This window comes from Brienomyrus brachyistius, unplaced genomic scaffold (genome assembly GCF_023856365.1).
Source record: "Brienomyrus brachyistius isolate T26 unplaced genomic scaffold, BBRACH_0.4 scaffold44, whole genome shotgun sequence".
Lineage (NCBI taxonomy): Eukaryota > Metazoa > Chordata > Actinopteri > Osteoglossiformes > Mormyridae > Brienomyrus > Brienomyrus brachyistius.
The window spans coordinates 1,757,535-1,773,426 of NW_026042319.1; the positions used below are offsets into that span (position 1 = coordinate 1,757,535).

A 15,892-nucleotide genomic window follows, 5' to 3' on the forward strand; every position below is an offset into this window, starting at 1 on the left:
GGGCTTACTGCCTGGGGGGCTTACTGCCTGGGGAGGCTTACTGCCTCGGGGGGCTTACTGCCTGGGGAGGCTTACTGCCTGGGGAGGCTTACTGCCTCAGGGGGCTTACTGCCTCGGGGAGGCTTACTGCCTGGGGAGGCTTACTGCCTGGGGAGGCTTACTGCCTGGGGAGGCTTACTGCCTCGGGGGGCTTACTGCCTGGGGAGGCTTACTGCCTGGGGAGGCTTACTGCCTCGGGGGGCTTACTGCCTGGGGAGGCTTACTGCCTGGGGAGGCTTACTGCCTGGGGAGGCTTACTGCCTCGGGGGGCTTACTGCCTGGGGAGGCTTACTGCCTGGGGAGGCTTACTGCCTCGGGGGGCTTACTGCCTGGGGAGGCTTACTGCCTGAGGAGGCTTACTGCCTCGGGGGGCTTACTGCCTGGGGAGGCTTACTGCCTGGGGAGGCTTACTGCCTCGGGGGGCTTACTGCCTGGGGAGGCTTACTGCCTGAGGAGGCTTACTGCCTCGGGGGGCTTACTGCCTGGGGAGGCTTACTGCCTCGGGGGGCTTACTGCCTAGGGAGGCTTACTGCCTGGGGAGGCTTACTGCCTGAGGAGGCTTACTGCCTCGGGGGGCTTACTGCCTGGGGAGGCTTACTGCCTGGGGAGGCTTACTGCCTCGGGGGGCTTACTGCCTGGGGAGGCTTACTGCCTGGGGAGGCTTACTGCCTCGGGGGGCTTACTGCCTGGGGAGGCTTACTGCCTCGGGGGGCTTACTGCCTGGGGAGGCTTACTGCCTCGGGGGGCTTACTGCCTGGGGAGGTTTACTGCCTCGGGGGGCTTACTGCCTGGGAAGGCTTACTGCCTGGGGAGGCTTACTGCCATGGGGGGCTTACTGCCTGGGAAGGCTTACTGCCACGGGGGGCTTACTGCCTGGGAAGGCTTACTGCCTGGGGAGGCTTACTGCCACGGGGGGCTTACTGCCTGGGAAGGCTTACTGCCACGGGGGGCTTACTGCCACGGGGGGCTTACTGCCTGGGGAGGCTTACTGCCTCGGGGGGCTTACTGCCTGGGGAGGCTTACTGCCTGGGGAGGCTTACTGCCTCGGGGGGCTTACTGCCTGGGGAGGCTTACTGCCTCGGGGGGCTTACTGCCTGGGGAGGCTTACTGCCACGGGGGGCTTACTGCCTGGGGAGGCTTACTGCCACGGGGGGCTTACTGCCTTGGGAGGCTTACTGCCTGGGGAGGCTTACTGCCTGGGGAGGCTTACTGCCTCGGGGGGCTTACTGCCTCGGGGGGGTTACTGCCTGGGGAGGCTTACTGCCTCGGGGGGCTTACTGCCTGGGGGGGCTTACTGCCTCGGGGGGCTTACTGCCTGGGGAGGCTTACTGCCTGGGGAGGCTTACTGCCTCGGGGGGCTTACTGCCTGGGGAGGCTTACTGCCTCGGGGGGCTTACTGCCTGGGGAGGCTTACTGCCACGGGGGGCTTACTGCCTGGGGAGGCTTACTGCCTGGGGGGGCTTACTGCCTGGGGAGGCTTACTGCCTGGGGAGGCTTACTGCCTCGGGGGGCTTACTGCCTGGGGAGGCTTACTGCTTGTGGATGAAGGGCGACAGTGTGAACAAAACTGCCTCGTGTGGCCTCTGTGTGTGACTCCCACAGCCGTGTAACCAGCCTGGTCATGTGACATGTGTGACATTGAGGCTGTTTAAATGGAAACCACATCACTCAAGCACTGCAGACTCGTTGCACCATGATTCTGCCTCCCATCCCCCCCCCCCCCCCCCCTCCGCCGGAGTCACCGCAAGGCGTGTTTGTTCTTATTTTAATTAAATGTCACGCCTCAAATGTTCAACACAGGAAGGCCAAAATTTCTGTTCTAAACACAAACTACTCAGTTCTGGCACTATATTTCAGATTTTAGTTCTTTGCGGAGTAGTTTTTCTGACCTTGGCTCGGGGTCAAAGTTCAACAGCTGTTATAATTGGTGCTCGACATGCCAACATCTACAGTGCCTCACTGTGCCTCTGGCTGTCCAGTGACGCGTTTTAACGCATCAGCGTCACGAACGGAGCGAAAGTCCACATGACACAGTGGAATTTTCCAGCAGTTCCTAAGCTGCTGGCTTGTATCCTGGCGAGGCCGTGCGGAGTGAGGCAGAGCCGCCCGACGCTCCGGGCCAGCGAGTGGCACACGTGACTATGGATGGAAAGATCCAGGCCCTTGTTGCTGCCCAGGTGCGTCCGAAGAGTCAAAAAGCCCATCACAAAGACAGACACTCCTGATCACTGACGTTGAAAATACATACCCTGCTGGCCTCCGTCGTCACACCTAAGGGCTTCGGCTCATGCCTGTCCAGCTGCATTAAATAAGTTCTTGCTGCTTATTGCAAGTTTAGGAGAAATGTTAATGTTACTGTGAAAAGAAAGGCTTTGCATTACCCTGCATATATGAGGCACAGTGCCAGTACTACAGCATCACCCACTCCTCTGTTGAGTTGGAATTGACCAATAATGGGTAAAACTATCACTGCTGGGTATCAAATATTCCAATTTCCTCTGCGGTTAAGCATGTGTGTATGGAAACAGAGGAAGTTTATATTATGAGAACTGAGGTAGTGTTTCCACGACACCGTGCAGCGGTAGGATACAAACAGCCATCTCCAAAATCAGATGAAAGTGAAACTGTGAATTATTTTTTATTTTTTTGCTTTGGGTGCCTGTATGCTAATTAACTTCATGTTTGGATGGGTTTATATGACAAACACAGGACACAAGGCAGAGGAACACCCTATACAGGACAGCAGGTCACTGCTGGACACAAACGTTATGAGCAAGCGGCCTCCATACTTTCCCCTATGGTAGATTCTTCTGGTGACCTGTGTCTTGCAGATGAAGAGTAGATGAATGGGGTTTTTGGGGGCTGAGATGACCTGGCAGTTAAGGGTTTTTTCCTTGTTGGCCCCAGCCCCACCCTGGACACGTCATCCCAAAGGCCTTGTGGACAAACCGAGTCTCTGAAATTAAAAGGAAAAAAAGCGAATGATGATTGTGAGAGAAAATGCACCAGAGTGCTGAGTGGCAGCCAGAGCCCCCGCATGACATCACTGTTTACCTGGGGTGTCCATTCCTGCCGTGGTTTCAGCCAAATGTCTGGTGAGCTTCTCATAAAACACCTCTTATGCACCCCCCCCCCCCCCGCCCCCCCGGCTGCCTTTGGTGAGAAGGAGGGTGGAGGCACAGTGCGGTGAGCGTGTGCAGGGGCGTCAAAAGTATTTTGAATGTGGGAGGGGGACACTGGCATAACACTAATATTTTATGTTAAATGTGGGGGGTCCAAACAAATTATTATGAGATGTGAGGGGGGCACGTCCCCCTCAGACTTAATGGCGGCGACGGCCATGTCGTGTGCCCATTACAGTCAGTGCCACAGCCCTAATGTCACTCGGCACCCTACAGTATTCTGCTGTGGCTCCATTCTCCGTTTCCCACCTTCGCATTTTCAGTTGTGCCTGTGTCCCCGTAAGCCCTGAAAAGGAAACCCCCTCCCCCAAACGCGTCTTCACTTCCCAAACCCCCGCCACCGTGCTCCTGTTCACTGTCTCCACCTGAAACGTTCTTTCTGCGGAAGAGGAGCAGAAGACACAAAGAAACATGGCAGTCTCTACATCATATCTCCACATCGGTCTCCACATCATATCTCCACATCAGTCTCCACATCATATCTCCACATCATATCTCTACATCAGTCTCCACATCATATCTCCACATCAGTCTCCACATCAGTCTCCACATCATATCTCCATATCAGTCTCCACATCAGTCTCCACATCATATCTCCACATCAGTCTCCACGTCAGTCTCCACATCATATCTCCACATTAGTCTCCACATCAGTCTCCGTGACTAAGGAGATGATCTTTCCTACTCTGTCTCGCTACCAACTCCCCATATTACGTGATGTGTTCTGCCTTCTTGGGGAGTGAGTCACTCAGCAGAAACCGCCACTGTCTGGGGCTGTTAAAACGTCCAGCAAACCCTGCAAGATCAGCTGAGAAGCAGCGGACCACAGGCTCTTGGATTTTTCCGCTGCCAAACGTTCATGGGCCCATCAGAGGACTCCCCACTTGCAGGATGAGTACCCAAAATCTATAGCGGACCTACCATACAATCAGGAGTTTTTCACTGTTGGTTTTAAATGTTCCTGTTAAATAAAGGCAAAAAATACCTACTTACCAAATATATTCTTGTGATTAATGTTGTGCTTACTGGTCTTTATCCATTTATTTTCAATGACTGCAGTCAGCAGTGTACAGCCCATCATGTTACTGATGACGAGGACAAGTCCAAGTCATCCATTCGCCTAAGCATCACTTTTCCTGCCTGGATGTCGGAAGAAATCCAGGCAGGCATATAATGTTCAGATACATTCAGCTGCAGCTATGTGTGTATATGTGTGTGTGTGTATATGTGTGTGTGTGTAGCATGTGTGTGCAGTCTTTACTGCTGTAGATCTCTGGCATAGCTTTTCCTGGTGTCCCGCAGCTTGCCTGCTTGCCCATGTGCAGGATATTACCTCACATCTGGAAAGACGCGCGAGTGTGTTTGCCAGGCTTCTGTTCGCAGAGGGTGGGGGCGAGCTAACGGGGGTCAGGACGGTGACAGCGAGATTCGTCTAGAATACACACCTTTGGTGAACCGCTGTGTGTAAACGGTCAAAACCTCAGCGAGTTTAGAGTTGTGCATGCGTCCGTGTGTTTGTGTGTTCGCACCGCCTGTGTTCCTGAGGTTAAATGGAGAACAGTTAAGTTAGCTAGCCGTCATTCGTGCAGAGTGAATGGGCCTTTTCTGCTGGGGTTGAGGTAATGCAAGCTGGGGTTTATGTAACCCACTAGCTCGCGGTGTGGCTCGCAATTGCTGATGGCCGAGGTATAATCGCTCAGGACGTCCCCGTTTGTCACCGTTTGTGGATGGCGCCTGTTCATTAGCATCACCGGTCATGGTGAGGGAATGTTTATTGATGCTGACGTGCTCCCGGCACTCCGTGGTGGTTTGGCTAATTACAGAGCTCTGCAGAGGGCTACTTATGGCTCTGTGTTCCAAACATAGATGAAAGAGACTAGTCCTTAGTGCTGTTTACCAAGAGGTTTGGAGGCCCCTGCCTGATTCTGATTGGGCGTGATCTTCACGTTACAGACTGTGTGTCTCAGGAAACATTTGTGCTTGGGAATGACTCCAGCTACCTGAATGGCATTACACTGAGAATTAAGAGTGAAGGTTTCATTCAGTTAAGGTTATTCACATTCAGCGTTAATACCGAGAGTTCATTTAACACTAAGAGTATAGCAGTGAGGTGGCAGGTTTCACTGTAAAAATTCAGAAATGGCAGCTGTTGATTACTGGGTGGGACTGTGATCTGGCAGCGGGAGAACCACTGACGATAACAGCCAGTGATACCAGTGACCACACTGCATGTAAACCATCAAGACCTGGAAAAATGTTAATAATAGTGAATCAGCACTCTGTACTGCAGCTGATGTCCGGCACAATCTCTGATTCAGTTTCATATAATATCATGGATTTTGCAGCTAACAACACGTATTTCAATCTATGCCAAAAAGAAATAGAACCTAGTGTCTATTCCTTTGCCCCAAGCATTAGACCACCAGTTGCATGGTTTTGTTTAATTACAGTTACCATTTCCCCCCACAAAGTATCACAACAACCACCGACTTAAATAATCTCAATTACATGATTACAGTAACTTGTAGAAAGCATGTATTTACCCACAAAGGCCTCTAATATAAAACAGAGCATGACATAACAGGTCTCATGGGATCCTCTGAACTGCCCTAGTGAGCTAAACCTGAGGCAGTAAAAAAGTGTTGGGCACTAGCCTTTGGTTGCACAGTCTCTGTAACAGTGCACCTAGGAGGAGCACAGTCTCTGTAACAGTGCACCTAGGAGGAGCACAGTCTCTGTAACACTGCACCTAGGAGGAGCACAGTCTCTGAAACAGTGCACCTAGGAGGAGCACAGTCGACGTAACAGTGCACCTAGGAGGAGCACAGTCGACGTAACAGTGCACCTAGGAGGAGCACAGTCGAGGTAAAGACCGCTGCAGGTTTCACTCTGGCGGAAAACGAGGAGTGGTTGGAAACGTGGCGTGTGAGGCCCAGTTGCGGGTGCAGGAAGCCTGGGCTAAACACTCCCTGCTTCCTGAGCTCCGTCCAAACCAGCACTGACTTCCTGCCTGTGGCTTCGCAGCCACGTCGTGTCAGTGTCCAGCCCGGTCCGGCAGGATGTGGCGTTCCGGCGGCGAGCTGCTTTCCCCATCCCGGATGATACGTCAGTCGCTGCATGGTAACCCTCTTCACAGGTACAGCGGGATCATTACGGCTCATTTTTAATGACAGTGCAGCACAGGCTACATCAGAAAGATGTTTTTCTTAGCTTGAATCAAAGCATTTATTGACATGTTGACATAATATTTTCTTTGACAACATTCAGACCTTTTTCCAGGTCTACTTTAAAGAGCCTTTATACAAACATAGGGAAACATTATCCGACACTAACCTCTTCACTTCCTACTTGCCCTCGGGGTAATGGCTCCCACACTGTCTGAAGAACATCAAGTAAGAATGAGTCATTTAGTGCCTCATAAGTATCACAGTCTGTAATGGAGACTCAGTCAAACAAATTATTTGCCTAATGTTTGCAAAAAATAAAAACACAAATGTCACTAGAACCAGTTCAGTTCAACTCAATCAACGGTCAATCAACCATAACCGAAGTGTAACAGTACAGGCATAATCATTCCAGGTTTTCTATGTGTGCGTTCAGCGAAAGTGTTCGACTTTTGCTTTGAGCCTGTAGACACCGGTTTACAGATATGAGGCAGTTAACTGCTTTGGAAAGATTGTTTTTCTGCCTTATTTTACACAATGCCGGCTACGGTGTTTATGGAGAACCCTATATTTGACACTCATGTTATAATCTTAAGCTTTTCAAACGAAGAATAAACACGTAATTTCAGGGTATTCCAGACTGCCGAAGGCATGGTTTCCCGAGATCCGTGTGAGAAAATGACCTGCCTGAGTGATCCCCTTGCGCGGGGGGGGGGGGGTGCTCCGTTGCCCGGCGTTTGCTCTCCTCCCCCCGGACCCTGTCTCTGTTCCGAGCAGGGCACGGACTGCTGTGCGCTTCCTGACTTTCTGGGACAGGTTCCAGCGGTAGAGGGGATCACCATCACTTTCTGGGATTTTCTTCGCTCCCAGACGTATATAAAGTCTCTCGTGCCTCTCCTCCGGAAACAAAACCATCTGTTTGTACTTCTCGGAGATGGACCCGGCGATCAGACATAGATAATCGGAAAGGGCTCGGGTTGTAAGGGTACTTGTCAGCCAGTTTGACAAGCAGCTCCGGCATTTAGAGCCCAAGCATGGCGTTTGGCTGAAAGCGTTTGCCGGCGCACAAGAAGGACGCTGCTGGGAAAAACTCGGAAATCTGAAGTTTTGCGTGACATTTAAACTCGGCTTGTGTGTTAATATTTTGTATTATGTATAAAAAGCGAACGACGCAGCCGAGCTCCGAGATACATTTAATTGCAGGATTTTTCGCAAGATTTATTTTAAAGAACTTTTGTTTCTAATTGACTTACTTGGATGTTAAATAATAATTTTGCGCCTGCCTGTCAGATTGTAATCAAAAGAATCGGATTAATTCTGCTTTGCGGTGAACTCTGAAGACATCGCCCTAGCGCAAGCTGTTTAAAAAGGGGGATTGCTGGAAGTTGCCCAAACCTATGTTCCGCACTTTGACTATATATCTGCTGCAGTGGGTTTTCCTTTGACGGAGCCTGGACATGAAGCGGACGCTGGTGCTCAGCCTGTGCCTGCTGTGCTGTGCTTTATGTCGGCTGGCAGATGCTTCTCAGCCGGCTAACGGACGCACGCATCACAGGCGGCTGCGGTTTTCTACTTCGAGACTTAACAATACACGTTCCCGGAGCCTGGCTCTGCGGAGTGATGCTCCCTCTATGTCCGTTTCTTCCTCGCTGGAGAACCGCAAGAAACTCAATCAAATGCAAGCAGACGAGAGAAGCGCGCAGCCTGGCAGAAGGCAACCTGGTCGTAATCAGCCGAGCCCTGGACCTTTTGCTATGGTCCAGGATGATGGCGTTCGTACTAGGCAGACGCGCATGCCAAGCGGGGCCGGTTCCCCAAATCTCCTGGCGAGCTTTGCTGGAAAAAGCCGCCTGCTGGTCATCTCTGCCCCACACGAGTCTGATGGATATTATCGGCTGATGATGAGCCTGCTGAAGCCAGATGTGTACTGCGAGCTGGCAGAAAGGCACGTGCATCAGATTGTGATGTTCCACCAGGAGGGAGAGATGGGCGGCAAGGTGAGGCGCATCACCAACGAGGGCAAGATTCTGGAGGAGCCCCTGGACACTGCACTCATCCCCAGGCTGATGAACTTCCTCAAGCTGGAGAAGGGCAAGTTTGGGATGGTGCTGCTGCGGAAGACACTGCAGGTGGAGGAGCGGTACCCCTACCCAGTGCGACTGGAGGCCATGTATGAGGTGATCGACCAGACACCCATGCGCAAGTTTGAGAAGGTCCGGCAGAAGGGCTTTGTGCAGAAGTGCAGGGCGGCTGGCGTGGAGGGCCAGGTGGTGGAAGGTGCTGGAATGGGAGCCTCCAGTGTGGACCCACAGCCGAAAACACCTGTAGGGAAGAGACTTCAGAAGGAGTGGAAGCCTATCAAGAAGCCTGTCCCCCCCTCCTCGGCCCCAACAACTACAAGCACCAAGCCACCTAAAACCACCCCCGCCACTACCACAATAACAACAACGACATCGACAACAACGACATCGACAACAACAACGACAACAAAGCCAACAACTACTACTGTTCGCCCATTGCGGTCAACGACCACTACCCTTCCCCCCACCACTCAGAAGCCCACTAAAGCCCTGACAACACCCTACTGGATGCTTCGACCTACCACCACAACGGAATACTACAACCCCCCAACCAGGGACCACCACAGGGGTAATAACCACCCTAAAGCAACACCATACCCCACTTCGAACTTGGGTTACTTCACCAAGGCCCCCCCGGGTAGGTATGGAGACAACCGAACAGACAAAGACAACAGGAGCCCCAAAGAGACGGCCATCGAGCCAATAGACCACAAGCCTAACAAACGCAAGTCCAAGGAGAAGGAAATGAGCAGCAAGTATGATGGGAAGTTTAATGCGGGAAGGTCCACCGCCGACAATCCGGAGGAGGCGGAAGCTGTGCCAAGCAAGAAAGGAAAAGGCAGGCATGACAGGATGGAAAAAAGGAAGAAGAAGGAAGAGAAAGGCCACAGGGCGGGCAAGAGGGACAAATCGGAAAAGCGTATCAAGAGCGGTAAGGAGGGCAAGGGGCAGAATCAGGACAGAAAGTTTGGGAAAAAGGCAGCGAGGACTCAGGATAAAGACGACTTCCAAAAGCCTTCAAAGAAGACAGTGCCTCCCAAGGGAACTTTGTCCCACTTCCTGGATTATTTTGAAAGCACGCGACGGCTCATCGTAAGTATGAGTCGATCGTTTCAAAGTACAGGCTAAGCAGGACATGTTGAACCCAGCAAATTATATTTTGCTTTACATTTTTATATGTACGCAAAAATACTGACATGTCAGTGGCATGCATGAAAAATGAATGGCTTCAGAACCAGACCGATGTGTTGGTGCATGTCATAGTTTGTTTGACCACCAAGATATGTCTGTGCTTGAGGCTTCTCTGGCTTGCAGCTACATGACTGCTTTTGCAGTTTATGAGACTGATATGACCTGTCATACCATGTTATGATCCTACTTAAAAACACTTTAGAAAAATTTACGATCTTGGACTCATTCCCTTGAAAGTCTTATTATTTCTTATAATTGCTGGTTTATACACCCTTATCGCAAAAGATGCATTCACTGGTCTTTAAGTCGCCTTTCATTTGTCGCCTGGCAGTAACCGTCACCAAACTGAGTTGGTCTTTTGTTTGATTAGACTGTACAAGGTGTGGTAGACACCTGAACCTCTCAACGTGCCTGAAGATGCCTGGATGAAAAATGATCCCACTGCGTTCCCCACGCAGTGCTGCATCTGGCAGCACTGTCTGTCCTGATACTAAGTAGCAAGTGGTTAGAGTTATGGTTTTAAGGTCATACCTTCATATTCCATAACATCTGCAAGGCCAGCTTGCCCACAGTGTGCATGTCCTTCCCACCCTTCCGTCCTTCATATTCTCTGCTTTCCTTCCTTAGTACAAAGTTGCGCTGTTCAGGGCAATTGGGAACTGGGAACTCTAAACTGCCGAAATTGTCCTATTGGTGGGGCTCACCCCTGCCTGCTTCCCAGAATATGCCGAATCGCTGCCAAACTGAATGAGCAGAAAACAGATGGATATTGAAGACGCACACAAAGTGACTGACCCCGCCCACACCCTGTCTCGGCCAGGTCATCACTACGCCCCACGACGAGCACAAAATGTACACGCAGCAGAGGGATGAATACCTGGAGAACGTGTGTGAGATGGCTGTCCGGAGAGTTTCCATCATTACCATCTTTGGCACTCTGACTAACAGCACCATGAAAATCGACCATTATCAGCTGGGTAAGGTCTCTCTGCCCTTATTTTACTGTGCCACTTCTCACAAGCACATGTGTAGGCGTTTCCTGAGCCATGTGTGCTGTATAGAGATCCAGCGAATAATAGTCATGAAGGTCATAAATACATGCACACAGAGTCACACTCCTGGGTAATAAACTGGGCCAAACCCTACTTGCACTACGTTAAGCGACTGCCATGTTGGTACGACAGTTGGCAGTATTTTCTCACACCCCAGGACTGTATGTGGAGTTTGCACGTCATTGCAGGGTTTCCTCTGGGTTCCCTGGTGTCCAAAACATGGCTTTGTCCATGTGTCTTTGGAAAGGTGCAGTCCTGTTCTGGCTCTGCTCTGTTCAATGTAACCTTTCTCTTGTCCAGAAACTGTGTTCTTCATAAGCCAAATAGGGATTAGGAGGCAATAGCTGAGTGTGAGCTGCCAAATTGCAGAGAAAGTTATGACGTGCTTTTATTTAGGAAAAAAAAAAGAACTCGAGGTGGGTTGTGCAAACACATGCCTCAGAGGCCGCACTGTGCCCTCAAGGTGTTGGTTCACCTAAAATATCTCTGCCAGTAACACAGGGCAGCTTTGTCTGCAGGCTTCCTGCATGGTAATGCTTAACTGAGCTCTCGTCCCCCTTCCAGAGCACGACAGGCCGATGAAGGGACTTGCTCAAGACGACCTCGTAAACCAGGACCTCATTATCGATCTGCGGAAGGAGTTCGGGATGACGCACGATGGCTTCTTTATGGTTCTCACTGACTTTGACATGAAGGTGAAGGTCAGTACCCCCTCCTCAGAATGTCACAGACGATGAAACCTGCATCTCCAGCATCTGGGGCCTTCCCACACCTCCAGTAAGCTGCTGCCATATACTCCAAACCCCAACTGTGTATTCTGAGTATATATGACTGTAATGTAACTAGCGCCTCTGTTTCATGCACCTCAAAGGCTGATGGTGTTCAGCATGTGCCAATGACAGCATGTTTGGCTGCTTGGGGCTTTCAAAGAGGTCACTGTGTACCGGCGTGCTGGCAGAGACCCACTAGCTTAATAAGGTGTCCTCCAACCCGCAGACAGACCTGCTAGCTGCTTATTGTACAAAGAGCTGGGCTTCTCACATGCACTAAACTGTCGAAGGTGACCACTTCAGTCAGGAATGATCAGGAAAGGAACATCTAAAAATGCATTAAATATTAGGAAGGTGGTTTTGGAACCATCATGGATTATTTTTGAAGATGTGCGAGTAAAATCCCTCATGTGTGAACTTTGTAGTAACTGATAAATATATATATATATATTTTTCCTGCTGAGGTCGGTGCCTTTAGTAATACTTTTGCTCTTTAATAGTGCAGCACACATGGTTACTGTTGGCTCTTCAGGTCTTAGACACGCATGTGAAGCAGAGTGTCTGCTTAGTAAATGTGGGATCTTCTCGAGGCTGGAGCATTGAGCTGCTGCTCTTCAGGCCTGCTGTCCAGATGGTTTTAGGAGCCCTTCTCCCTCATTCGCTGTCTCCAGCAATTCTACCAGGCGCCCATCAGCATGAAGGCCGTGCTTGATTACATCGACTCGTTTACGTCGCGCGTCAAAGAAATGGAACAGCAAAAGAGGGAAGGTGTGACGTGCAAGAAGGAGGACAAGCCCAGATCTTTGGAGAATTTCCTGTCAAGGTAGGTTCAGATCCACGTCCCAAATGTGTGGCAGGGTGCCCCCCCCCCCATACACGTAATTGACACAAAAATTGACGTTTATAATCATGGGTCCTGTGATTAAACTGAAATATATGCTGCATTAAGTTTACTGCAATAATTAAAGATTACATCATCGAACGACAATATTCGCAGAATGCCCACGTCCTGCTGCTGGGCAACCAGATTGCGCTGCATAGCCAGAAACTAATAGAGAATGAACGTGCCAATCACCATGGTTACGCATTCCTCCATGATGAATGTCAGCGTTCTGAAGGACGACAAGGATGATGAGAGGATGAAAGTGTGTGGGCGAGCAGATGGGAGATAAAAATGAGTCACGGTCCATCAAAAGAGAGAGAACTAACCACGTGAATTTCAAGACACATTGTAGATGCTGGTATCTCAGACGGCTGTTCAGACGTTGATTGTGTATCTTCTCTGTGTTGTCAACTCTTAGAATTACCATACAGACCTGGTATTTATCTGGGTAAATCCTCTGCAGCTGACATGCACTGTAAGGTTTGATCACTGCCAGGATTTGGGGTTATGAGGTTTTGACTGGACCGTTCATCCGATTCTAGGTTCCGCTGGAGACGACGGCTGTTCGTTATCTCCGCGCCCAACGATGAGGAATGGGCCTATCAACAGCAGCTGTATGCCCTAAACAGCCAGGCATGCAACCTGGGTGAGTGTAACATCAGCCAATCACGTGTGTGACTCCGTCAGATGAAGACTGCGATTGGAAATCTGGTTCGAGCGCTTCATTTTATTGGTTTCCCATTGAACTTTCTAGGTGATCGCGTTGGTTGAGCAAAAGCAGTGGCAAACAATCACGGAAAGTATGGTCACCATGGTGTTTGTCATATGATACAAATATAAACCTTCAAATCCAGAATGGAGGCTGTTCATGTACACGCATCCACATTTAAATCGAAAAAAAAAAACCTTCCAGCCTCTTACAGTGTGCCCCTCCGCTGCAGACACTGCATTCACAGTCCAAAAGCAGTGGCCTTGGCTGCTCCTTAGATCAGGGTGATGTCACCCAAACTTTACTTGCAGGCGTCTTGCAGTAGAAACGTCTAATTCCTTTGTCAAAAGGGACGTGTTTGTAACTTAGTTCCATGTGCATAAATAAGATTGCGCTGGATCGTTTTACACGCTTGCATTTTTTCATGCAATACGAGCATAAGTGAACAAGGCCAGCCCAGTCAGCCTTACAAAATTACCGAATTCCTTTGCAGTTCCCTCTCAAAAACGTAGTCTAAGACCTTTGATAGCCTTCTTAGCGATTTATCGGGATTGTGGCCTAGTGCCACCCAGAGATCGACTTCGGGGGGGGGGGGGGGGGTGGGGGGGGGCTAGGGACTCCGACAGACATTCCAGGTTACCGGCATATAACTTGACAAGCGGAGCAACCCTGCACAGCCTAAAGTTCAGCTTCAGCAGTTGGCATGTAAGGAGAAATGCGACAAGCACTGATAACCTGAAGGCTCAATCCTCAGCAGAACATCTGCTGTGTTCACTGAAACTCTACATTTTATTATTAAGCGACTAAAGCTGGCTGATAGGAACAGTTTGATGGCGTGTAGCGACTTTTGTGGCATTGACTGGCTGCCCCCCCCAGGACTCCGCCATGTGTCCATTCTGAAGCTGCTGGGCGTAGATCCTCTGGACATGGGTGGCGTTCTGGAGCTCTACCCCATTAACGGTAAGTGAGTGTATTTGTCATATGCACAGCAAACCGGCAATTCTGTGCAGTGAAGGTCTTACTGTCATGTTCTGCTAAACAGAAAATAGCACAAAAACACGGATCAGATCTAAAGTACAGATTAAGGTACAAAGCAAAAATGAAGGTGCATAGAGATGGGGGCGTGTGCATAGGCTACGCGGGGGGGGTGGGGGGGGGGGGGTCAGCTCTCCTGATGACCCTCGTGTGGTGAAATGCTCTCCAGGGTGGGAAGGGAAACCTCCTGTTACTTCAGACAAGGACTGGAACCATTTGATCATCTGTCCATGAAGTGAGAACAACAGAGAACAACAGAGAACACAGAGGTTCTAAAGGGGGGCGGGGAGGGAATTATCCAGCTGCCCTCTCCAGCCACCCCCATCCAAAGAGCAGGTGGGCTGCTTTGGCCCTCACCTCGGGCAGGTAAACACCCTTATTCTGGGAAGTTTAACCAGAATGCTGGATGTTCATCTGGGAGAGCAGAGGCAGAAATAATATTTTGCAAAGGGGGAAAAGCGGAGAGTAAACTTTCTTTTTGAAAAGGACCCGACCGCAGTCATTTCTGCGCCTGTCCAGTGCAGCAGTGGGTGGAGTAAAGGCTCCCTGTGTCTCATAAGACGCAGGAATGAGGAGGGTGGGTAAGCGCTAACAGTTACACCATTAAATCAAAGACTGCTGTCCTTCATTAAAGCTGATGTAACTAGTATATTCTCATCCCTTTTATATAAAATAGTTTTAGGATGCAAAATATAGTCACAGTATTGCCATCCTTTCCGATCAGGTTTTGCAGAGTTTTGGATGGAAGCATCACAGGTGGGACCCTAAGGGCAACGTTCCCCCCAGACATCTCACTGGTTCCACAGAACATCACCTTAGCTGTAGAACATGGGTTCCTCAGCATGTTTGTTTTCACAGGAAGTGCAACCGTGGAGCGCGAGGGGCTGTCTGCCTCCCTGGTGAAGGACATCAGGAACTACTTCCAGATAAGCCCTGAATACTTCTCCATGCTCTTGGTGGGGAAGGACGGCAACGTGAAGTCCTGGTACCCCTCTCCGATGTGGTCCATGGCCATCATCTACGACCTGATCGACTCTATGCAGTTGCGGAGACAGGAGATGGCCATACAGCAGTCTCTGGGCATGCGCTGCCCCGAAGATGAGTACGGTGGCTATGGCTACCATCAGCATGGCTACCAATATGGCTACCAGCAGGGCTACCAGGAGGGCTACTAGGAGGGCTATGGTTACTAAGCAAAGCAGTGCAACCGCTCACCACAATACATTCATGTATATTTTCACTGAAGACATGTACAGGGATGAAGTGCCTCTTCTTAACTGTTATTTTAAGCAGCTCCACCCAGCAGTCAAATGTTTGAATGACACATTTCACACTTGCACCTAAACAGAGGGCTATTTTGGCATGTAGGGGTGTTTTTACTGTAGATAAGGAAACTTGTATAGATATCTTTTTTTAATCTCATTTGTATTTATTGGATATCTGCTCAATTTAAGACGTAGAATTTAGTAATCATATCTCACATTGTTGAGAATAAACATCAAAGATGCTCTTATTTTTTGAAGACTGCTTTTACTGGTCGTTATTTATATTCAGCTGGGCTATAAGAGAAATAAAGTATATTGAACTTTTTTGAGTATGTTTCTGTCTAACCACAAGCAACCTGAGATTTTTTACCTTTTTTTCCTCCCGTTCGAATAGCTGTAATCTGTGTAAATGAGTTATTTGCAACGTTATTGTCTTGGGGAATTGAGTATCTCAATGTTCTGAAAACGTACATAGCAAACTGATTATAATCTTATGTCTTGGGTGAAGAAGCATAGATTTT

General features: G+C 49.8%; 1 protein-coding gene and 1 long non-coding RNA gene across 3 annotated transcripts; one reads left to right on the forward strand and one right to left on the reverse strand.

The window, feature by feature from the left end:
* Positions 1–5,472: 5,472 nt before the first annotated feature.
* LOC125722968 (uncharacterized) lies at positions 5,473–7,202 on the reverse strand. 2 transcript variants are annotated; one of them, XR_007386694.1, is made up of 3 exons: positions 7,069–7,202; positions 6,555–6,595; positions 5,473–6,349 (listed from the first exon to the last, which is right to left on the reverse strand). It is a non-coding gene; the product is annotated as an uncharacterized LOC125722968 (long non-coding RNA). The 2 variants fall into 2 exon arrangements; XR_007386695.1 differs by having other exon boundaries at positions 5,473–6,405.
* Positions 7,203–7,209: 7 nt separating this feature from the next.
* ccdc80 (coiled-coil domain containing 80) lies at positions 7,210–15,695 on the forward strand. The gene is made up of 7 exons (XM_048999286.1): positions 7,210–9,558; positions 10,478–10,634; positions 11,274–11,410; positions 12,151–12,302; positions 12,905–13,008; positions 13,948–14,031; positions 14,965–15,695. Exons 1-7 carry the CDS (start codon positions 7,843–7,845, stop codon positions 15,279–15,281), a joined length of 2,667 nt encoding a protein of 888 aa, XP_048855243.1. The 5' UTR covers positions 7,210–7,842; the 3' UTR covers positions 15,282–15,695.
* The last annotated feature ends 197 nt before the right edge of the window (positions 15,696–15,892 follow it).